This window comes from Cydia strobilella, chromosome 19 (genome assembly GCF_947568885.1).
Source record: "Cydia strobilella chromosome 19, ilCydStro3.1, whole genome shotgun sequence".
In the NCBI taxonomy this organism is placed as follows: Eukaryota; Metazoa; Arthropoda; class Insecta; order Lepidoptera; family Tortricidae; genus Cydia; species Cydia strobilella.
Genome location: NC_086059.1, coordinates 2,360,636 through 2,385,220, shown reverse-complemented (window position 1 = coordinate 2,385,220; position 24,585 = coordinate 2,360,636). Strand labels below are relative to the sequence as shown.

Genomic DNA, 24,585 nt, shown 5'->3' with positions numbered 1-24,585 from the left:
CTTCGTAAATAAATAATATTACAAATACGTATATACACGTGTATACGTATACACACTTATATACAAGTATGCACGTCATGATAATATTTAATCAAAATATCAAATCTTCAACATATTTACCCAAACTACAGATTAAACGTTGTTTAACGAAATGGATCCAACCCTTATAATTTCGGATCCAATTTCAAAATTTACAATAGCACGGATTTTATTAGATCCACACGTATTTTATACGGAAAACAATGTAAGTACTTATCTTGTTAAAAGATTTGTATCTAAATACCGGCAACACAATAAATGAGCGAGAGTCGGATTAGCAAGAATACCTACTTCATTGTTTATGCAAATTTCTTCATCTACCTAGTTTTTAAGGCGATTTCGCGCGTGGCATTTCTTTGTATAAGTATTGTGAATGTGACGATTGTGACGTAGGTTTAATAATACCTGTTCCGGTGTGTAAATAAAAACTAGTACATATTTCCTTTATTAGTATCACAAAACGTGTTATCTCTGAATGGAATGTTTCTTGAATTTGAACCATATAAATAGAATGGTAAATTTGCTTTTTAAACGGGTTTGTTCCCGTTATTTATCTATTAGCAGTAAGCAGTGTAACCACTGCATAAAGGAAACAATACCGTTTGTTTAACAGATTAGAGCCCGAGATAATTGGACAGAGTAACATGGCGGTCTTTGGTGTCGGATGACAAGATCCACTTCGGATCGTTGCGCGGGTTGCGCCATAGCAGTAAGTACATAATATATTGTCCTATGTATGTATGTCCTATGAAATCTGTCTTAAGTATGTTTTCTTTGTGCAAATACTAATAGTGTGGAGTTAGAAACTATGAAAAAGGGTGCAGATATTATAAACTAATCATCTGTAACTCCTTCCACTTGTTTCTAATAACCCACTAACGTTTATCGTCGTAAAACAGTCGGGATAATTACTGCCCAAAAAAAATATGCATTGATTGGACTATTTCGCCTTTTTTGCAAATATTTCGTGAAGACAAGATAAAACCTTAAAAATTAACTTTCACAATGACCTTCTATTTACATTGAATTTATAACAATCCATTCTTTGTTCATAAGTCATAACTTTAAGTAGAAATTTCACGACCGTTGCGCCAATACGGAAACATCCACTAGCAATTAACCAAACTATATAACAACCTTATTACATAGTCATAAAGCCTAAATTACTTTGATTTACGGTTTGATAGATGTAAATAAAAAGTTGTAGGTTACCTCAAGTTTTTTGGAGTATTCCTCAGTGACCCTCTCCTGTTCCTTTTTCAATTCCTCGTTTTTATCCAAAAGGGCTTTTCCCAACTCCGCTGCCAGCAGCAAATCGGATTCCTTCTGATGCAGTTGAGTCCACACGTCCGGCTCCATATTTTCCGTTGTGGTCATTTCTTTAACGTAATCTTCGAGATCTTGATAAAAATGTTCGTCGGACAAACTTAAAGCTGAAGGTGTCAATCGATTTGCGCTTCTAGATCTACTTCTTCTATGTTTAGTGTGTGGTATTGTGTCTCCTTTGCCTATAAACTCAGTCTCTTCAGTTATAAAATGGGGTTTGCTTTCAACACTGTCACCAGCCATACTAACTTTGCACTATTTTGGTGTAGCTATTCTTTTTGAACAGCCTGTCGAATGCTTGTTGTAATTTCACAGATTTGGGTAGTTTCACTTTGAAAATGTTTCTAGGCAGGTCGAAATCCTTTTTTAAGGCCATGGTACCATTGGTAGCACTGCACTCGCGAACGCGGCGAACGAAACAACTGACGAACGAATGAACGAACGAACGAGCGGCACGTCGTTGCGTGGCAACGGGTCGGACACAACAGAGTGAGTGCGATGCGGTGCGGTGCCGTGGCCGTGCGAACGGCAAAGATTAATGTGGGAGAAGGGGAGATAGGTAGAATGTGATGCCAGGTGTTTTGTGGTGATTTTATAGTTTGTCAAAGGACTGTCTCATTTCAAATATAGACAGAGATATTTTTGCACTTTGTAATTTTTCCTCAGTCACCCGTTGACCACGAACGCTGTAAAGGGTTCGAAACGTCGGGATGTATTATAAATTCAATATACGCGATATAATCCGTTTTCATAGTTTTATTTCATGAGTAACTATCGCGGTAACCGAAGACAATATTATAGACAGAGATAATCATACCATCTTTGTCTTACACTAGCACCCAAAAAAAAGGATGAGTATAGTTTTTTTGGTTCTTATTTACTGCCAATTTAGTTTGACCAACTATACCTATGAATTTTGAATGATTCACGGTTAGTTTCACTAGACTTATATTGACCGGGATATAGACCGTGATTACCTTTTGTATTATTTGTGAGCTCCCGATATTTCGACGCAGTTACATGCATCATGTTCACGGGTGACTGAAGATAGCGGGTGGGTGTCAAAGTTGTGTAGACAGACATGATGCATGTAACTGCGTCGAAATATCGGGAGCTCACAAATAATACAAAAGGTAATCACGGTCTATATCTCGGTCAATATAAGTCTAGTATAACTATGAAGACGCAGAATTTAAATGTTACATTCTAACCCCGTTATTCATAAACGTCTACTAAAGTTGACAAGTCGCTAATAATCGTATGTCCCTTTCCGACGTATTGGTATGATGGCAAGTAAAGCTAAATGTAAAGGTAATGCTAAAATGCCTTATAAAATAATTGAAAAATTTCACAACTTAACGTAGTTCGAATATGCGTTTAGAACGTGAAGCTGTTTGTGTTTTTTGACTGTTTGTATGCTTTAAAGTTTAATTTATTTGTTTTGTTTGAGATTTTAGTTGAGAAATCAGGCCTACATCAAAAAAATTATAGTATAAATTTGTACTAAATTAGTCTATGAGGTATTTATGGGCCTTCGTTACCTGAAAATAGATTTAGATTTATTTATTTCAGGATAAAAATTACACTATAAATTTGCATCAATGTCAAAATTATGCTTATCTTCTTATCATGATCGTCAAACATTACATACTAAACAATACAAAATAAATTAAAATAGTTTTCTCTCCCAATAAGGATCGTCATATAAGGATTGTTACATTAGATGATTTGATTTTGACTAGTCCATCGAGCATAGTAGCAAAGATAGATATAACTCCGTAATAGATGGATACAGTCTAAGGAAAAAACGTGCCTCGAAAATCAAGAAAATTTGATTCTCGTTCAGAGGGCGCTACTAGCTTTGGCCTACTGTCGTATAGATGGCGTTGACGGTTTCGTTTGTTATTTAACAATTTTAACGCATATCAGTGAAAGAACATGGGTCAAAATCATAAAAATAATTAATGCAAAAAAAAAAAATCATTTATCCATATTTAAATACATTTTATCGTATTTTTTTAAATCTTCATTTTTAGTTTTAAAGTGTGTCGACAGATGGCAGTGAATTTACTGGGGTTACAAAATTTACTATGACAGACTACAATAAGGTGACTAACAAAAAAATATATGAAGCCCGTAAAACCTTTACTTGCCTACCTTAAAATAACAAGGTTTTATGAACTGCCACATCTGTTACTATTCAACTCTTTGTCCCTAAATAAACACGTGCATCGGAGTGAAACAGAAACAACAGGTAAATCCACAGCCGGTGCGTTGGAAAGAGACCACTATACACACTCAAGGTCATCCGAAGAGAGTGGTCAAAAATGGTGAAACAATTATTTTATCGTTCTAAAATAATTTTTACCTGTGGCCAAATTTGGAACTAAAATTATCATATACAAAATCTATTTTTTTCATATAAAGTGGCGCCAATGTTGTTGGCAAAAATATCTTTGTTAATTTGAACACTGTTGGTTACTTTCTAATCCTCGTATTTTGTTTTTTGTGTCGACTTAAAATGAACTTTATAAATAAACAGTAAAGGCCAGTTTTTGAAAGTATATTTTTTTAATATATGACTTGGTTAAAATTAGAAGTTTATTATAGGAAGTGATATCATTTTCTGATATAAAATCCTTTTTATCCCATTCCACAAAAATAACTGATATTTTCATGGTGTGCACGCCTGATTTTATGGAATTCCTACGCCTCCAAGTTCCATTTTTATCTCTGTGAGGCATTTAGGCCCCAGAATCTTCCGCCAGATTTTGGCGTGAAGTGGCGCAGAGCAGATAGGGCAGTGGTGCTCTCTTGCAGTGGCGTAACTAGGGGAGGCAGGGGAGGCAAGTGCCCCGGGCGCCATTCAAGGATGCCAAAATGGGCAAAAGGCAGCACTTTTGTCAGTCATCAGGGGGTGCAAATTTGGTGACTGCCCCGGGGGCCATATCCTCTAGCTACGCCCCTGCTCTCTTGTGTCAGAGGCCAATATCCTTTTTGGGTCACTGAGCCAGTGAAGAAGTAGATCTTTATTAAATTACTAATAGTCTGTCTTTAGTTAATCAGTCTATAGGCAAAAAATATAGCTAAATATTTGTTTCAAAATGTAAATGCATATTCAACGACTTCTGGTTTAATTGTATTTTTTGTACGAATGCGTGAATCAGATTTATTATTGTATGAGTTACGTGCTTACGTGGTTAAGTCATAGACTAAGATAAAATGATTAAAAACGTTTTTGCGCGTTGGCGCGAACAAAAGACATAAACGAACGCGTGAACCCTAAGGTCCGTAGACCATAGCCGGAGTTATTTTTATTTCCAATTTATTTCATACTAGCTTTTGCCCGCGACTTCGTCTGCGTGGAATAAGTAATTTGGGGAGTTTATTTTTATCCAATCTGCTTTTTATTGATTCCTCATATTAACTTCCGCCCCTCCCCCCTTTAACCCCTTAAGGGGTGAGATCTGGGATAAAAACTATCCTATGTCCTTCCCCGCGACTCAAACTATCTCTTTACCAAATTTCAACTAAATCGGTTCAGCGGTTTAAGCGTGAAGAGGTAACAGACAGACAGACACGGTTTCGCATTTATAATAATTACTAGCTTTTGCCCGCGACTTCGTCTGCGTGGAATTAGTAATTTGGGTACCTTAATTCTTAAACAAATCTGCTTTTAAATCCACCCTTTTTTCACCCCCAAATTGGTCCACACTATACATTTCCACCCCATTTTTTACACCCTTAAGGGATGATTTCGGGGATAAAAGTTATTCTATATCCTTTCCACAGCTCAAACTATCCCCATACCAAGTTTCATCTAAATCGGTTCAGCGGTTATTGATTCCCCATACAAATTTCCACCCCCCTTTTCACCCCCTTGAGGGGTGAGTTTGGGATAAAAAGTATCCTATGTCCTTCCCCGGGACTCAAACAATCTGTATACCAAATTTCAACTAAATCGGTTCAGCGGTTTAAGCGTGAAGAGGTAACACACAGACAGACAGAAAGACAGACAGACAGACTTTCGCATTTATAATATTAGTATGGATTATAGTATGAAAGTATGGATTAGTATGGATAATAGTTCAATGAAAGAAAGAAAGAAAGAAAAGACATTTGACCGTAGCAATCTTACTTTTTTCGCTTATATAGACTTAATGATTTAGGTAGGAACTTTTTTTGATGTCAGTCAATCCTATGAATATCAATGTTTAACATGTCTATACTTTATACATATAATTTTTAAAATATAAAAAAAACCGGCCAAGTGCGAGTTGGACTCGCGCACGAAGGGTTCCGTACCATTACGCAAAATCGGCAAAAAAAACACGTTTGTTGTATGGGAGCCCCACTTAAATATTTATTTTATTCTGTTTTGTGTGTAAATCTTCCTTCATAACAGTTCGCCGCCTAAATGTAAATAGCCGCTTGTTAGTTTTTTTTGGTTTTAAAATTAAAATTAATTCCAAATTCAAAATTTTTAATACGCCCATGAATATATGATACAAATTTATAGTGGAATTATGATGCTAGTAGGTAAATGCGAAGTTTTGTACTAAAGGCGAATTTTTGCCAACCTTCATTTTCAGTGAAACGTAACATGAATAACGGGGTTTGTTCATGAGTTTCATGACACACGGGGCCCGTTTATCAAAAGTTTGTAGCTTGTAATACAAGTGGAAGTCCCTTTTTGACAGCATTTGTTAGAAAGGGACTTCCACTTGTATTACAATCTACAAGGTATGTTCGCAGTTACCTTAGAGTAACTTATACTAGAGCGGTACTGTCATAGTAAATTTTGTAACCCCAGTAAATTCACTGCCATCTGTCGACACACTTTAAAACTAAAAATTAAGATTTATAAAAATACGATAAAATGTATTTAAATATGGATAAATTATTTTTTTATTTGCATTAATTATTTTTATGATTTTGATCCATGTTCTTTCACTGATATGCGTTAAAATAGTTTAATAACAAACGAAACCGTCAACGCCATCTATACGACAGTAGGCAAAAGCTAGTAGCGCCCTCTGAACGAGAATCAAATTTTCTTGATTTTCGAGGCACGTTTTTTCCTTAGACTGTATCCATCTATTACGGAGTTATATCTATCTTTGCAGTTACGATGTTATTGATTTAACAACAACACAACCGGTCTCGTCCTCAAGACAACACCCGTAACTAGGATTATTTATAAGATATTTTTTGAGGTAAGTTTGATACGAGTATTACTTTTCATTTATTCATGTTAAATAACATAGGTATACAAAATATACACGTCATATTATGAGACCCGGATAGGGCGTAGCAGAAACGTTATTATCTAGATTCTAGAGCTTAAATACAAAATTATACTAATTACAATAGTCAATAAATAACAATAAAAACAATATATACAAAACTGATGCACACTAAACATCTTTGTCGTTGAAAAACTCTTCTATATGCTGGATTTCTCTAAGAACAAATTAAATTACCTACTTTTTTATAAAAATATTTTAATTTGTGTTTTTACAAGTAGTCACACTTTTCCTTTTTTTTTCGTTTTTTTTTTGTATATGATATTTATTTCTTTTATGCTAGATTTCTTTTTAATTGAATAAATGTAATTTATGTACTAGGAAGGCGAATTTAAAAATATAAAAGATTTCTTCCACCAAACCAAATTAAATAAGACAATAAAATTAGAATATGCAATAGGTGGTCGAAAGAAAAAATAAGTATAAAAAACCGGCCAAGTGCGAGTCGGACTCGTGCACCGAGGGTTCCGTACTTTTTAGTATTTGTTGTTATAGCGCCAACAGAAATACATCATTTCTAAAAATTTCAACTGTCTAGCTATCACGGTTCATGAGATACAGCCTGGTGACAGACAGACGGACAGACGGCCAGACGGACAGACGGACAGCGGAGTCTTAGTAATAGGGTCCCGTTTTTACCCTTTGGGTACGGAACCCTAAAAAGTAGAATTGAATATTACCAAACACCACAAAATTAACTGTACTTACCTAACTTTCCGATTTTCTGTCGTAAAAGCCATATATATCTTCTTATATTTTCATTCACAAAAAACATCTTCCAGAAACTTCGTTTTGGTGCAAAATGTCGATCCCAGAAGATATGGAGATGGAGAAGATCGCAGAAGATGAGCTGTCCAAGCTGCAGAGACAGGTACCTAATTCATTATATATAAAAACGTAAAATCTACAAGCACTATAATATAATGTATAAGCGACTAACCAACCGAATTTCACCTTCCCATACAAACGGAGTTTCGTTCTCATTTTAAAACTACCTGTTGGATTATAATGAAACTTTGCGCATACTATTAAATGAGGTATATCTATGCCTGTAATTAGTTCATATAGCTCCAGCTTATAATAAATTATTATCCAGTTATCGCATCTCCTTCCTCGCTATGTCAAACGTATATAAGGGAATATTACGCGAAACTGCGTAGGGGGCGCCACTACTATCGGAGGGTCTATCGCGAAACAAGAAAATCGAAATTTCTTTATCTAACATCTTTGTCACTTGCATATTTGAGCGATAAAGATGCAGATATCGAAATTTCGGATTCGCGTTTCCCGGTAGATCCTCTGTAAACAAACCGCCTTGATGCATCAATGTCATATTTTATTATCTCTGAAAACTTGTCAAAAACCTGTTAAAGGTACAGTATGTATAAGTTACTCTATGGTTTACTAAAAAGGCTAGTCCTGCACTCTGGTGGCAGAGCATTGCCGTAATATCCCCTATTGATAAAATTGAATGTCAAAGCTAAAGAGTATTAGCACAATCAGATTAAGTCTAACCTCGAAATCCTTCCAAAGTTATGAAATTTAGTATGTATGTTAATTAAAGGTCTCTTTTTCATGTCTACACTATTTGACATTTGGGGACCTCGAGGAATCGCAGCCATCTTGAAAAATGAGTACCATCCTGGAGAAATTTGCGTTTTACTCTAAATATAGTAAATATACGTTCTCTATAAAAATATGGTGTAAGGCAACTTTAAAGCTTATTAAATTCTACACAAAACAGTCCTAGATATCTTTGCGGAAAAAATACATCTTGTTATAGAAAATAATAGCTGAATCCAGATTTAGCGCTTATACCCTTTCAGGGGATATTCTCTTAATATGAAACTTGGAGGAATATGAATTCCACTTTTGTCTATACATTTGTTTACGTTCTACCCCAATATCAACAATTTACTCGACTGCGACTTAAACAGAAAGTAGGGTTATGGGTTTAAATACTGAAAATCAGTACACTCTGTAGCTCAGGATACTGGACGGATTTTTTAAAATGACATATCGGTATATTCCTTTTGCCCTTCACAACCTGTTTACACTTGTTTTATTAAAGAAAAATCAATACAGCCGCCTTGAGAGGACGCAAAATATTTAATCATATTTTTACTCCTAGCGCCTAAACTATTGAGTGAATTTCAATAAAATAGACATCAGTAGATCCATAATTGGTACACGAGTGATATGCAATACAAATTTACTAGTATAAATGGAGGAAAAATGTTTAGGACTTAAAAATGTAACTGCAAAAACAGATTTTAGGTCTTAAATGGGGTTTAAACAATAGTGACAGTAATGACATTTGACACCTACAATTTCAGGGATCCCTGTTTGCGTGTCATAAAATTGGAGCTTCGGGGACCACGGGGATCAAACGCCATCTTGAAAAGTATAAGTATTTTTTGGTTTTTCTGTTTTTCTCGGAATATCTGGGTTTAATGTGAATACTGTGTATGGCGAAACGAAAGCTTATTAAATTCCACACTAAAAAGTTATACGACACCATGTCCCAAAAGCGAAGCCTTTTTCTAGAAATAGGGCTTAGGGCGTTAAATCTGGATTCAGCTATTATTTTCTATAACAAGATGTATTTTTTCCGCAAAGATATCTAGGACCGTTTTGTGTAGAATTTAATAAGCTTTAATATTGCCTTACACCATATTTTCATAGAGAACGTATATTTAGAGTAAAACGCAAATTTCTCCAGGATGGTACACATTTTCCAAGATGGCTGCGATTCCTCGAGGTCCCCAAATGTGAAATAGTGTGGACATGAAAAAGACCTTTAATTAACATACATACCAAATTTCATAACTTTGGAAGGATTTCGAGGCTAGACTTAATCCGATTGTGCTATAAAAAGAGTATAATAATACATATATGTATGTCAAAGCACTGTCAAAGCAAAATTCTTTGCAATATGCAGCTACGAATATTAGAATGATAAGCAAATAGGTACCAACTAGTTTACATCCCTTATTTTTGTATAAAACACTAAATTTCACTTTTAGTTCCGAGTGATTGAGATAGACCGAATGTCTGTGATGACCAGCGTGCAACCAACACTACGAGTGCAGAGGAACATGATCCGCACCCTTAACAACGACTTGGACAAGGTCATGCTGGAGTTAAAGGTAAGGTTAATAATATTAGTTAACTAGTTACGCAGTAGTTAGTTAGTTAGTCGAGATTGAAGATCTTGTGGCTGCACCCAACATTATAGGCGAGACAAAAGCTCACCGTCTCCGCTGGTTCGGCCACGTTTCGAGAATGGAGGAGGATCGCGGCGTTAAAAGGGCATGGGACGCCAGGTGGGGCGGAGGCCGATCGGACGTCTCAGGTATCGCTGGGGCGATGCTGTTGGAGTAGAATTGAGCGAACTCTATGCCGATAACTGGCGGGAGATGCCACAGGATCGAGACGACTGGCGTACATTCGTGTCAGAGGCCAAGACTCATTTTGGGTCGCTGCGCCATTAAGTAAGTAAAAATGAAAATGTTAAATGACGTGTAACGCTTGTTATCAATAAACGATTGATTGATTGATTAAGTAAGTTACGCAGACTGCAGCAGTAAAGATAAAAATCTGTATTTAAAGAACACTTTGTCACACATACTTACACGCGACGAGCTGACAACGCGCCAGGCTGCTGCCTTCTACTACGTAGCTGGGTGTCCTCACGTGCCCTCAATGTGCGCAGGGGTTCACCTCGAAGATCGGCGACCTACGTCAGCCATCTTCGGGCGCACGAACGCCGAACTAGGAGTCGAAGTGGTCGCCATGGTCGCAATCGGCCGGAAGTGCCTGACTTTTTATTCAGAGCAACATGTAGTCACAATAAGTAATTTTGATTTGAAATACTCTAATCCCTAGTACGAGACAAAATGGACGACAAAAATTGTAGTATTAGTCCGACATTGATTGCGAAATTCAACTGAAATTGACGCAAATAAAACGATAGTAATATCAGTCCGGTCAGTTTCATATGGAAGGCTGCATTAATTAACAAGTAATGGATTATCGATTCACTATCGCCAATTTCAAAAAAAAAAGTGAAAGTAAGTGTTAAGTGCGAGTCGGACTCGCCCACCGAGGGTTCCGCAATTTTTAGTATTTATTGTTATAGCGGCAACAGAAATACATCATCTGTGAAAATTTCAACTCTCTAGATCACGGTTCATGAGATACAGCCTGGTGACAGACAGACAGACGGACGGACAGAGGAGTCTTAGTAATAAGGTTTTTACCCTTTGGGTACGGAACCCAAATAAAAGAGTAAATAATGACAGTTAAATTTTCCTATTTTTATCAGCTAACAAAAAGCACCTCCAACGTGATGGAGAGCGCCAAAGCGAGGGACAAGTTGGTCTCTCTTCTGAAAGACCATGAGCGCTGCTCAACTGAGGTCCGAGAGCATCGCAGTACCATTCACGAGCTGGACTTTCTTCTCAAGCAAGTGCAGAAGGAGATAAAAGCGCTGAGGACCAAAGGCAGTGGGGCTGAAGAGGTATCTATTTTATACTAACCCGGTAAATTAAGAGCTACACACTGAAAGTTAAATGAGCAACACCACCATCCATTGTATTTAATTAGTTATACTAGCTTAGCTACATATATTTTTATTTTTTTTAACTTTTTTGCACAATAAGAATATACAGTGACAAAAGGCGGACTTAATGCTACATGGCATTCTCTACCAGTCAACCTTTAGGCCAAACAGAGAAACATAGTTGGTGCGGGGTATGTAAAGAACACTAAAACTACATTTACGTACTTTTTTCTTGAAATCAATGCAGCCGTTAACGTTAACGGTAACAAAAGGCAACCGAATCAAATGCAATACGGGGCACTTAAAAAGTGTGCTGTCTCGAAGAAGGGTTGGGTTGATGTTGCAAATCAATTATAAAGTCGTCGTCAATAGAACTTGCGAATAATGTTAACAAACCATTTTACCTTCATTACTTCGTAATCTCGCTCTTTAAAAGGACAACCATGACCTTATCAACAGTCTATATACTTAAATATTTTATTTATATAATTTTTTTGTTAAATTAAATGTTAATTATTAATATTTCAGGGAAAATAACCTTCGTAAAAATGTTAGGTTATGTGTCAAACGCTAACAAAATCTGTCATATTTGTTTACATTATTTGCAAGTTCTATTGACGACGACTACCAATATAAGCTACGATAGCAAAATTTTTTTTATCGGTTGGCGGTTGTCGATGTTTGTCATCTTGGCTAGGCACCCAGGTTTGGTTTAATTAAGGCGCCTTTTTCCCTTCTCCCACTAGTTGTATTTCTAATGTACGCGTAGGTAGCCATTTTCGACTATTTACTTTTTGCCGAAGAACCGTTGTAGGTAACTTCCACAACAGAAACATCATTGATTACCAGTCTAAGTTAATCTGTCAATGCTTTATTTTCTTTTCAGGAATACGCCAAATCCCTGACGGATCATACAATGATCAGCCAGCTTGAGAACCGGCTAAGCACCGCCATGAAGCGCTTTAACACAGTCAACAGCGAGAACTATAAGATGAGGCTGGAGATCGACCGGCTTCTTAGAGATAGGTACCTAAAGCAAAACATTCTTCCTGGGTTAACTGGAAGAATCCCTTAAAGGGATAAGTTCGCTTTTGTACTGCCTATTATGTGCTATATTTGTGTTCTGTGTTTTGTACAATAAAGAGTATATACATACATACATTCATCAGTATTCGAACGTTAGCTTTGCTAGACGCGGAGATAACACTGTTTACTGATGTTTCGGCGAAAATTACTTGACAAACTCAGTTCCCAAACTATTTATCCCATATTTTTAGTTGGGTGAAATTTCATTTCGCAAATTTAATTTTTTTTTTTTTAATTTTTTTTCAAAAAAGTAACACATTTTAAACTTACACAAGTTTCGCCAAACTTGCGTTTAACGGCGAAATGGTGCACTCATTTTCAATGTTAGTACCTTAATCTAAATTTAATGATTAACTTATCTTACTAAGGTTAATACTTTTATATTACATTAACAAAGTGTGTTGTAGGTATATATGTTGTAAGATGTTGTTATTCTTTAAGAATTTATTTGTAGTTTTACATGTATGTAAAATGTATGATTTTGGTGCAATAAAGGATATTTATTTATATACAATATTTACCTATCTTATATATTTAGTCATGCGTTGTACCCAATAGCAACTTCTTAATTTTTGATTTAAAGATGTTTTTACTAGCACACTCGTCTTCTATTGATAAATTGTTCATTATTCGCGGTGTGATATACTTGCGCGTCCTTTTACCATAGTAGTTGCTAGCGGTTGGTTCCACGTATTTACGACGTTTTAACCCCCTCAGCGCTCGGGTGTATACTCGCGGAGTTTTGAATTCGGGATTTTTAAATTGATCAGTTGCTATTAAGTACTTAACTTTATCATGCACTGGCAGGATGTTCAATTTCTTAAATAAGATCGTGTAATCGTTACTACAGTTTGCTCTAGTTTTTTTGTCTATTATATTTTTTATCAATCGTAGTTGTAAGTTTAATATTTTATCCAAATAAGTTTTGAAAGTGCGTCCATAAGCTATCAACCCGTATCCAATAACAGCGTCAGCCAGTGCATGGTATAACATTCGTAATATTTTATTATTAACTATATTTTTTAAACTAATAATTTTACATAATATAGACCGTAGTCTATTATATACTGTATCTATGTGTATTTTCCAATTAATGTGTTTATCTATAGTTAGGCCTAAGTATTTAAATTTATCAACTACTTCTATTAAGTTACATTTACAGTCCCGCTTCTCGACATGTAAACAATCGTATGTATGACCAATAATTTTAATGGGCTCTTGACTTGGTTTTATATATGGTGATTGTATGAGTAGAAATTTGGTTTTTTCGGTGTTCAATATTATACCGTTATCGTGTGACCATTTGAGTACATTTTCGAAATCTGTATGTAAGTCTGTATTTTACTAAGGTCTTTATCAGCATACAGTAAGCAAGTGTCATCCGCATACATGTATGTGGAACAGTTCCGTACAACATTCGTTACGCTGTTTACATGCATTATGTACCCGAGTGGGCCATACACCGAGCCGGTCGGCACTCCGGTCTGCACCTCTGCCTCGTCACCCGTCACATAATCCAACCTAACCTAACCCAACCTAGTACGTCATTTTCATTTCGCAAGTATGGGGTTGGGAAATGAAATGGTTGCGAAGTAAGGTTATGTCAACGATTGGTTTGCCAAATGAAACTTTTGCTTTTCTTAAACGTCTGAAGATTGTGAATGGTGATCATGTGAAGTCTCTTTTGTTAACATGACATGCTTGCATCGACTAACTTAAGACTCTTCCACTGACCAAATCTTGAATCCTATTAGGCAATCATTCAACGGCGTGTGGAAGACCCAGATCAAACGTCTCCTGGACGGGAAGGCAACTATTCTGGAGCTGGTTGAACAGGCGACTGCTGCTTATGACCAGAGGGAAGAATGGTGTTCGAAACTTGATGGCATGAAGGAGCGAACCGCTATTGACTATAGGAAACATTGTCTGGTAAGACATCTCTGGTAATAGTGGAATTAATACATAATCTCAATAATCCTCGGCAATACCTTGAGGCTCATGAAGCAACGGGGAACCAAAGGGCCATCTAAATGCAGGCAGAGACATCTATCGGTGAGCGACGTAACGATCGCTGGGGCTGTAGTGTTGTTCCATCGCAGGGCAGAACGTAGGTGCTACCAGATCAAGTCGCTTTTAGACGGGAAGGCAGCTACTCTGGAGCTGACTGAACCGGCTATTGCAGCATTGGCACCGTATGATCTTGATGGCATGAAGGAGCGCGCAGCTATTGACATTGGCTATAGAAAATATAGTCTAGTAGGTAAGCCATTTTGGTCATCATCATCTTCCTAGCAATGTCCCAGTATTTTGCCACGGCTTACTTGGCTTACCGCTGTCAGCTCGACAACATAATTTTAAGAATTGACAAAGGCACTAGTTTTTACTAATGCGACTGCCATCTGACCTTCCAACCCAGAGGGAAAACTGGGCTTGATAGTTCGGTTTCCTCACGAATAAATTAAGTTACTGATGTATGATGATTGATATATCAATATTGATGTGTTATTGATGTTGGATGCATAGTGAGGCAGTATATATCAGCAAGAGTGACTACAATAAAAGTCCAAATATCATAGTCGTTTTGATTTTCTTATTTTTCACTATGCAGGAGGTCCGTGAACTCCAAAGGCAGCTCGACTACAGCATGAAGCTCGAAGAGTTTCTTCGGACCAAAGGAACCGTCAGACTGACGGCGGCAGACGCCAAGGCGGAGGCCAAGCGGCTGGAGCAACAAGAGGAAGAGATGAGGACTTATAATAACTATGTCAACATCTTAGATGCTATACGGGTGGGTAAGGACAAGTGACAAAAATTGTAGATATACAGCTTGGCTAAAAAATAAGTGCATTTCCGTTGGCGTCAGTAACTTTTACTAAGGGTCCAACCACGACATCGTGAAAAAAAATGTACACTCCCATAGAAAATTGACCAGCCAAAATGTATAAAACAGACATTTTTTTTCACGTATTCGGGTTGGTCCCATAGTAAAAGTTGCTCAGTATAATTCCAAAACCTCCCTGGCAACGGGAATGCACTTATGTTTTAGCCACCGTGTAGATAAAATGCGTACCTAATAAAACTGATGTTTGACCACGATCACAAAATATGTTCTTCACCAACATATAGGTATAGCACTGTTTTCCCGTAGGCTTACTGAGTTTAAGTATTTCCACGTATTTCACGAGTTTAGCTATATCATTCTACGCTACCAAAACAGTGCCCCAGACCGGCAGTCAGAATTTTCCATACAAAAAAAATATATCTGAAACGAAGAGTTAGAGGTGAATAACATAATTACTGATTTTGTCTCACTGCCCCATTTGTATTTTACACTCCGTGTATAACCCTTTTTAAAAATCCTCGTTTTATTAGGAGTTCGCAGGAGAAGATGACGTGGACAAGCTTATCCAGGAGTTCAACAGACGAGAAGAAGAAAATTATGCGTTGTTTAATTACATCAACGAAGTTAACACAGAACTCAAGAACCTTCATGATAACGTGCGATCACTCAGGACAACTATAGGTTTGTAGCACTCTATCAAATAAATATCTATCATCATCTCCATCAGCACCGGCCCACACACATATTTTATCACAGAAATATTTATAGTCCCCATAAAGACATAAATAGTGACGCCCAAAGTTGCCTATGTATGATAAGGAGTTAAGGCCATAGACCGAATTTTTTGTCATCTTTTTGCACAGAATTTGCAACCGCTCTATACAGCACAACGATTTTTGACCACAATACCACACACATATTTAAGGTAAAGAACGTTTGCTACACTGCCTAGTTTCTAACACTAGACCAATGCGGATAAAATGATTAACATAAACACTTTATATATCTTCGCTGATGAATCGGGAGCGTGCGTGAACTAAAGGCAGCACGGGAGCCGCCTCATAATTGGCGCGCAGTTTCAAGGTCAAGTTTATGTTTCTGATCTAGTCCACGAGATAACATCTGGAAGGACTTGTGCAAAGGAGCATTTGTGAACTGCAGAGAGGTGCTTGTTTATTGGCGTGAAGTGTAAAATAGTTCTCGATTTTATGCAGACCCTTTCAACGCATACGGTCCCTGTTAGGGTCTACTCATGGTGTTTCCTTCACCGATAAACATGTATTAAATTCCTAGCTGTTGCTAGTGTTAAACTACTATTTACTAAATAAATATCCTGCAGACGATGAACACGCCAAACACCAAGCCAAGCTATCTAAGCAGCATGACAGCATCGAATCCCTTCGAACAACGCTGGACGAGAAAAGACAAGCCACAGCCAAGCTGAGAGAAGAGTATGGTCGCAGTGATGCGGTGCTGAACATTTTGCTGCAGCAAATACAGCAGCTGGCGCAGTGAGTACCTTACAGCTAAGGGGGCGATGAGAGAAAATGTGAAGTTTTAGGTTTTGTCTAGAGATAAGAAAATTTAAGGGTTTTCAGCTGGAAATTAAAGAAAATCGTGATATTGTCTCATTAAACGGTGCAAATTATTATTTTAGCGTACATATACCGGTAGAATTTTGTCGGGGTATATCCGCGATATTTGTGGTATAGGTACCTACAGTATTTTAAGATAGACATATCATGGTAGGTCAAGGATACTGCTAGTCTATGAAGGAATCATCATTCGCTTGCCCTTGTCCCATTCACTTGGGGTCGGCGTAGCATCACAGATTATATAATAGTTCTTACGAGTTTCATGTCATCTCTCACGCAGTCCATCCACCTTTTCCTCTCGTACCTCCCTCCACATTCATTCGTAATACCTTTCTCGTCACATGACTTGTCCCTCCGCATCACATGCCCGTACCACGCTAGGCGATTTGCCATTGCTTTTTCTGTTATGGGTGCTTTCAGGCTTCCTCTTATATACTCATTCCTTATCCTATCCATTCGTCATGCCTCACATCCATCTTAACATTCTCATCCCTGCTACATGCAATCTTCTTTCATCCGTCTATGAAGGAATAGGTACCTAATTACCTAACCTAAGTGTAATGAAGTTTTTCTTTTGTTTCCAGTGCTTCCGATTGCAACTCCTTACCGCTCTTGAAGTTACTAGGGAAATCTGTGGACGTGAACGTGTCAAACGCACGCCTCTACATCAAGAGTTTGGAGAAGAAGATTACGGAGATCGTGGAAATTATCAAGATAGATGAGGTGACGAGAGTAGTTTTTAGGGTTCCGTACCCAAAGGGACCCTATTACTAAGACTCCACTGTCCGTCTGTCTGTCTGTCACCAGGCTGTCTCTTGAAACTTGAAATTTTCACAGATGATTTATTTCTGTTGCCGCTATAACAACAAATACTAAAAACGAAAGAAAATAAATATTTAAGTAGGGCTACTGTAGTAAAAGTTGCTCAGTATAATCCCAAAACCTCACTGGCAACGGGAATGCACTTATTTTTCAGCCATCCTGTGCAATAAACACGTCATGTCATCAGGTCTCTGAAATTGTGAGGCGTATTGGTATGGTCCTTTCAGAATCTTCTTAGGTTTTATTGTAGGTACTAAAGTATGTGATATATAGTTTGTCAAAGGACTGTCTCATTTGAGACATAGACAGAGAATCATACTGTCTTTGTCTTACACTAGTACTAGCACCCAAAAGAAAAGTTTGTATAGTTTATTCTTGTTGTTATTTATTTCCAGGCGCTTCAACGCTTGGCTGAGTGCAAGGAGCGCACGCCGCCCTCCTCCCGGCGCCGGCGCCGCGCCCCGCCCTCCCCGCGCCCCGCGCCCGCGCCGCCGCCGCCCGCCACCCTCACCCCGCGCCCGCCCGCCGCCCTCACCCCGCGCCCGCCCGCCGCCCTCACCCCGCGCCCGCCCGCCGCCCTCACCCCGCGCCCGCCCGCCGTCCCGCACCAACCAAGGCCACAACCCGCGCATGCGTAAAGGCAGTGGGGGAGGGGACACTTCCTTTCGGGCTTTCTCGGCTCAGCATTGCTCCGAGCAATTATTAAAGGCGTAACACACCACCGCACCGCACCAAAGTCATTGTGCGACGCACCCATAAGTAAGAGCGAGAAAGAGATATCGCTTTCAAAAATTAACAAAAAATACCATTAGACTTGTATTGACCGGGATATACACCGTGATTACCTTTTGTATTACTTGTGAGCTCCCGAAGTATAGTATAAGTCTAGTGAAACTAACCGTGAATCATTCATAACTCTAAAAAATACCATTTCGCCCTCCCCCTTACTGTGTCAACTATGCACTTTGCACATCGCCAATATGATAATATAATGCGTAATATGTATGATTACGTGTGTCCACAAAATAAACACGAAAGGTATTTACATAGTTTTATTACTCTACAAGTTATATACAGTATTATTATGTATGTTGATGTGAATCAGGCTCCGTTGTAATCTGCAAAAAAAAAAAAACAAATTTAAATGCCGAGGATTTTATACAAATATTGAAGAAATGTACAGTCAGCAAAACTATTGGCTTAGCACCTCTGCATATAAACATGTATGCAGGGGTGCTAAGTTAACAGTTTTGCTGACTGTACATTATACACGGTGGCTAAAAAATAAGTGCATTCCCGTTGCCAGGGAGGTTTTGGGATTATACTGAGCAACTTTTACCAACCCCGAAATCGCAAAAAAAATGGCTGTTTCATACATTTTGGCTGGTCCATTTTCTATGGGAGGGTAAATATTTTTTTCGCGAATCCGTGGTTGGTCCCATAGTAAAAGTTGCTCAAAACAAAACCTCCCTGTCAACAGAAATGCACTTATTTTTTAGCCACCCTATATAACGGAAAAGGCATTATAAAAAAGACCGTATATTCTATTGTTTGTATACAGGGCCGGATTAACCCTTAGGCAGAGTAGGCAACTGCGCGCGACAAAAAAAATGTTTTATAGGGGCCATAGGGTCAAAATTCATAAGTAAATTTAAGTAGTAAACTGTTATTGTTTTTTTCGATCATTACTTTAAATTTATAAAATATTGTTTATTTACAGTTACAATAATATATAGCCCCATGTAGAACTAATAAAATGAATGCAATACGTTACAGTTTACGTAAAGTGTTCTGCGTCCTGTCAAGTTGTAATAATGGGGGGTTTTCAGAAAAAAATGGTACCCTATATTTTTTTTTTACTGGAAAACCGTGCAACTTTTACTGGGGTCATGTTAGGCTGGTCAGGTTCCTCTTGACTTACCTCCGGTGTCACTGTGACGTGGTGCTTGTGGGGCATCCTGTATGTTTGAACGTACATCATAGTATCCGTATGGGCAGGCCGCGCGCCACCATGCTGGAGGCGATCATCACGAAGTTGGAGGAGCCGCGGGCGCGCGACACGGCGCGGAGCAAGTCCGGCTCCGAGGTGAACGGCAGCTTCTGTTCCACATTCGTATCTGTACACACGAAAAACAATCGATAATTATATTGACCAAAACAATAAACGATTCTACACAAAAAAAGTATGCAATCACATCATTATTCGTTATACGCACGAGTTAAAAATACCGAAATTACTTATTATACTTAATATTGTCTTCGGTTACCGCGATAGTTACTCATGAACGGGTGACCCGTTGACCACGAACGCTGTAAAGGGTTCGAAACGTCGGGATGTATTATAAATTCAATATACGCGATATAATCCGTTTTCATAGTTTTATTTCATTATACTTATTTGGATACCTCGATTTCTTCCGGTCCTTCGGTCTTATCAGACTGAAGTTATTCAAAAAATGTCCAGCGTTGTAACTCATAAACAGATGTTTATTCTTAGTACAAAATTAACATATCCATGCCATTATCCAACATATGACTTTCAGTTTTCTGTTTTTTGGTGCCGTGACCAGGATTTTATCTTTTCTACTCCGTTTTTTATAAGATTAGAATTTTTCTTACCTCAAAAGTAGTGGTAATTAACTTTCTTCCTAGGGCTCCTATCTAATATTGCGGTACAATTATGTAAACGACACTATAATTCAGTGCATAATAATTACTCAGATTTAATTTTAGATGAAAAAGTTATCACTACTTTTGATGTTATAAAGTTGATAATCTGAAATAAAACGGAGTATAGTTTATTACTTACTTTTGACTTTTTGTCTCCTCTGATCATAGCCCTGACTTACACATGCTATTCATTACTTACCAAGTTCTCTTTTGCTCAAATTGGTCTTGCCGACACGAAACGGGCGCATCTGAGGGTACCTAGAGCGCCACCAGCGAGCTAACCCTTTTGCTTTCACTTCCAGGTCGGTTACTTCCCACAGCATGCCGACTACCATCGGGCAGATTCTTCTCCGTCATTATATTCATCAACAACCATCATCAAGCTACCCATATAAGTCGCTCGTCTTCCAATATGAGCCATAGTTGTTTTAATATACATCGCAACTACTAATTCCAGTGGTGCCGTGACCAGGATTTCTTTAGATACCTGATTATATTATTTATAGCACTGCTGACCTAAATTTTTCACAAAACACAGTGTCGAATGTGCTAATATCTACATACCGAGTTCTCCTTTGCTCCAATTGGTCTTGCCCACACTAGGCCACGGCACGGGCGCGTCCGAGGGCACGTAGAGCGACACCAGCGTGCTGACCATCTTGTCCACTTCCAGGTCGGTTACTTCCCATAGCATGCCGACTACCATTGGGCTAGAATTATAACAAAAAAATTTTTTTTTTAATTCAAGGGTATAGGGTATAGAATTTAGAATAAATTATTTTACACCATGCATGACATAATCACACATGCAACAGTTATTTTTAGACACAATAACTATAAAGAGTAGGTAATTTAATTGTGACGTGTGCGGGGCATGCGTTCACAGTTTACACAATGGCCGACCGCTCACATAAAAGAAACAATGGCTTTCGTGTAACAGATTAGGGTCTCAGGCGTAGAAAACAAGAAAGAAGATTCATACTATAACTAAAAGGATCAAGTTATATACCTTCCGGCCACTCTAAGATGGTGATGCGCGGCCATGGGCGGCCCGCGGCCGGCGCCGTGCTGCAGCCGCACCGAGCCGCACCCCGACAGCAGCGCGGCGCAGCGCGTGCCGGTGGCGCCCTCCACAAGTTATATACCTTCCGGCCACTCTAAGATGGTGATGCGCGGCCATGGGCGGCCCGCGGCCGGCGCCGTGCTGCAGCCGCACCGAGCCGCACCCCGACAGCAGCGCGGCGCAGCGCGTGCCGGTGGCGCCCTCCACAAGTTATATACCTTCCGGCCACTCTAAGATGGTGATGCGCGGCCATGGGCGGCCCGCGGCCGGCGCCGTGCTGCAGCCGCACCGAGCCGCACCCCGACAGCAGCGCGGCGCAGCGCGTGCCGGTGGCGCCCTCCACAAGTTATATACCTTCCGGCCACTCTAAGATGGTGATGCGCGGCCATGGGCGGCCCGCGGCCGGCGCCGTGCTGCAGCCGCACCGAGCCGCACCCCGACAGCAGCGCGGCGCAGCGCGTGCCGGTGGCGCCCTCCACAAGTTATATACCTTCCGGCCACTCTAAGATGGTGATGCGCGGCCATGGGCGGCCCGCGGCCGGCGCCGTGCTGCAGCCGCACCGAGCCGCACCCCGACAGCAGCGCGGCGCAGCGCGTGCCGGTGGCGCCCTCCACAAGTTATATACCTTCCGGCCACTCTAAGATGGTGATGCGCGGCCATGGGCGGCCCGCGGCCGGCGCCGTGCTGCAGCCGCACCGAGCCGCACCCCGACAGCAGCGCGGCGCAGCGCGTGCCGGTGGCGCCCTCCACAAGTTATATACCTTCCGGCCACTCTAAGATGGTGATGCGCGGCCATGGGCGGCCCGCGGCCGGCGCCGTGCTGCAGCCGCACCGAGCCGCACCCCGACAGCAGCGCGGCGCAGCGCGTGCCGGTGGCGCCCTCCACAAGTTATATACCTTCCGGCCACTCTAAGATGGTGATGCGCGGCCATGGGCGGCCCGCGGCCGGCGCCGTGCTGCAGCCGCACCGAGCCGCACCCCGACAGCAGCGCGGCGCAGCGCGTGCCGGTGGCGCCCTCCACAAGTTATATACCTTCCGGCCACTCTAAGATGGTGATGCGCGGCCATGGGCGGCCCGCGGCCGGCGCCGTGCTGCAGCCGCACCGAGCCGCACCCCGACAGCAGCGCGGCGCAGCGCGTGCCGGTGGCGCCCTCCACAAGTTATATACCTTCCGGCCACTCTAAGATGGTGATGCGCGGCCATGGGCGGCCCGCGGCCGGCGCCGTGCTGCAGCCGCACCGAGCCGCACCCCGACAGCAGCGCGGCGCAGCGCGTGCCGGTGGCGCCCTCCACAAGTTATATACCTTCCGGCCACTCTAAGATGGTGATGCGCGGCCATGGGCGGCCCGCGGCCGGCGCCGTGCTGCAGCCGCACCGAGCCGCACCCCGACAGCAGCGCGGCGCAGCGCGTGCCGGTGGCGCCCTCCACAAGTTATATACCTTCCGGCCACTCTAAGATGGTGATGCGCGGCCATGGGCGGCCCGCGGCCGGCGCCGTGCTGCAGCCGCACCGAGCCGCACCCCGACAGCAGCGCGGCGCAGCGCGTGCCGGTGGCGCCCTCCACAAGTTATATACCTTCCGGCCACTCTAAGATGGTGATGCGCGGCCATGGGCGGCCCGCGGCCGGCGCCGTGCTGCAGCCGCACCGAGCCGCACCCCGACAGCAGCGCGGCGCAGCGCGTGCCGGTGGCGCCCTCCACAAGTTATATACCTTCCGGCCACTCTAAGATGGTGATGCGCGGCCATGGGCGGCCCGCGGCCGGCGCCGTGCTGCAGCCGCACCGAGCCGCACCCCGACAGCAGCGCGGCGCAGCGCGTGCCGGTGGCGCCCTCCACAAGTTATATACCTTCCGGCCACTCTAAGATGGTGATGCGCGGCCATGGGCGGCCCGCGGCCGGCGCCGTGCTGCAGCCGCACCGAGCCGCACCCCGACAGCAGCGCGGCGCAGCGCGTGCCGGTGGCGCCCTCCACAAGTTATATACCTTCCGGCCACTCTAAGATGGTGATGCGCGGCCATGGGCGGCCCGCGGCCGGCGCCGTGCTGCAGCCGCACCGAGCCGCACCCCGACAGCAGCGCGGCGCAGCGCGTGCCGGTGGCGCCCTCCACAAGTTATATACCTTCCGGCCACTCTAAGATGGTGATGCGCGGCCATGGGCGGCCCGCGGCCGGCGCCGTGCTGCAGCCGCACCGAGCCGCACCCCGACAGCAGCGCGGCGCAGCGCGTGCCGGTGGCGCCCTCCACAAGTTATATACCTTCCGGCCACTCTAAGATGGTGATGCGCGGCCATGGGCGGCCCGCGGCCGGCGCCGTGCTGCAGCCGCACCGAGCCGCACCCCGACAGCAGCGCGGCGCAGCGCGTGCCGGTGGCGCCCTCCACAAGTTATATACCTTCCGGCCACTCTAAGATGGTGATGCGCGGCCATGGGCGGCCCGCGGCCGGCGCCGTGCTGCAGCCGCACCGAGCCGCACCCCGACAGCAGCGCGGCGCAGCGCGTGCCGGTGGCGCCCTCCACAAGTTATATACCTTCCGGCCACTCTAAGATGGTGATGCGCGGCCATGGGCGGCCCGCGGCCGGCGCCGTGCTGCAGCCGCACCGAGCCGCACCCCGACAGCAGCGCGGCGCAGCGCGTGCCGGTGGCGCCCTCCACAAGTTATATACCTTCCGGCCACTCTAAGATGGTGATGCGCGGCCATGGGCGGCCCGCGGCCGGCGCCGTGCTGCAGCCGCACCGAGCCGCACCCCGACAGCAGCGCGGCGCAGCGCGTGCCGGTGGCGCCCTCCACAAGTTATATACCTTCCGGCCACTCTAAGATGGTGATGCGCGGCCATGGGCGGCCCGCGGCCGGCGCCGTGCTGCAGCCGCACCGAGCCGCACCCCGACAGCAGCGCGGCACAGCGCGTGCCGGTGGCGCCCTCCACAAGTTATATACCTTCCGGCCACTCTAAGATGGTGATGCGCGGCCATGGGCGGCCCGCGGCCGGCGCCGTGCTGCAGCCGCACCGAGCCGCACCCCGACAGCAGCGCGGCGCAGCGCGTGCCGGTGGCGCCCTCCACAAGTTATATACCTTCCGGCCACTCTAAGATGGTGATGCGCGGCCATGGGCGGCCCGCGGCCGGCGCCGTGCTGCAGCCGCACCGAGCCGCACCCCGACAGCAGCGCGGCGCAGCGCGTGCCGGTGGCGCCCTCCACAAGTTATATACCTTCCGGCCACTCTAAGATGGTGATGCGCGGCCATGGGCGGCCCGCGGCCGGCGCCGTGCTG

The 24,585-nt window shown here is 42.7% G+C and overlaps 4 protein-coding genes across 4 annotated transcripts in view; 2 read left to right on the top strand and 2 right to left on the bottom strand.

Moving 5' to 3' along the window:
* The window catches only part of LOC134750027 (bicaudal D-related protein homolog), a 163,247-nt gene extending 161,410 nt beyond the window's left edge, over window positions 1–1,837 (bottom strand). Inside the window, exon 1 of the mRNA XM_063685107.1 lies at window positions 1,252–1,837. Coding sequence (XP_063541177.1) covers window positions 1,252–1,608 — 357 coding nt within the window. The 5' untranslated portion in view covers window positions 1,609–1,837. The remainder of the gene's footprint in view (window positions 1–1,251) is intronic.
* LOC134750032 (putative metabolite transport protein HI_1104) overlaps window positions 1–24,585 on the top strand; it is a 397,448-nt gene that overhangs the window by 363,182 nt on the left and 9,681 nt on the right. The gene's annotated exons all lie outside the window — the stretch shown is intronic.
* LOC134750326 (coiled-coil domain-containing protein 63-like) lies at window positions 7,458–19,159 on the top strand. Its single transcript, XM_063685490.1, has 11 exons — window positions 7,458–7,542; window positions 9,698–9,820; window positions 10,999–11,193; window positions 12,122–12,261; window positions 14,076–14,250; window positions 14,930–15,109; window positions 15,694–15,844; window positions 16,503–16,674; window positions 17,343–17,481; window positions 17,976–18,107; window positions 19,142–19,159. The coding sequence occupies exons 1-11, from the start codon at window positions 7,474–7,476 to the stop codon at window positions 19,157–19,159; spliced, it is 1,494 nt and encodes a 497-aa protein (XP_063541560.1). The 5' UTR covers window positions 7,458–7,473.
* LOC134750063 (separin) overlaps window positions 18,619–24,585 on the bottom strand; it is a 49,532-nt gene continuing 43,565 nt past the window's right edge. Inside the window, exons 13-15 of the mRNA XM_063685151.1 lie at window positions 20,815–20,960; window positions 19,502–19,697; window positions 18,619–18,698 (exon numbers count right to left, since the gene is read on the bottom strand). Of these exons, the coding sequence (XP_063541221.1) occupies window positions 19,558–19,697; window positions 20,815–20,960 (286 nt within the window). The 3' untranslated portion in view covers window positions 18,619–18,698; window positions 19,502–19,557. The remainder of the gene's footprint in view (window positions 18,699–19,501; window positions 19,698–20,814; window positions 20,961–24,585) is intronic.

Bases quoted from the DNA above. Each gene is read 5' to 3' on its own strand.
- LOC134750326 (XM_063685490.1), top strand. From the start codon at position 7,474: ATGTCGATCCCAGAAGATATGGAGATGGAGAAGATCGCAGAAGATGAG. The intron at 11,194-12,121 runs GTATCTATTTTA...TTTTCTTTTCAG, and splicing joins AAGGCAGTGGGGCTGAAGAG to GAATACGCCAAATCCCTGAC. The intron at 14,251-14,929 runs GTAAGACATCTC...TTCACTATGCAG, and splicing joins ACTATAGGAAACATTGTCTG to GAGGTCCGTGAACTCCAAAG.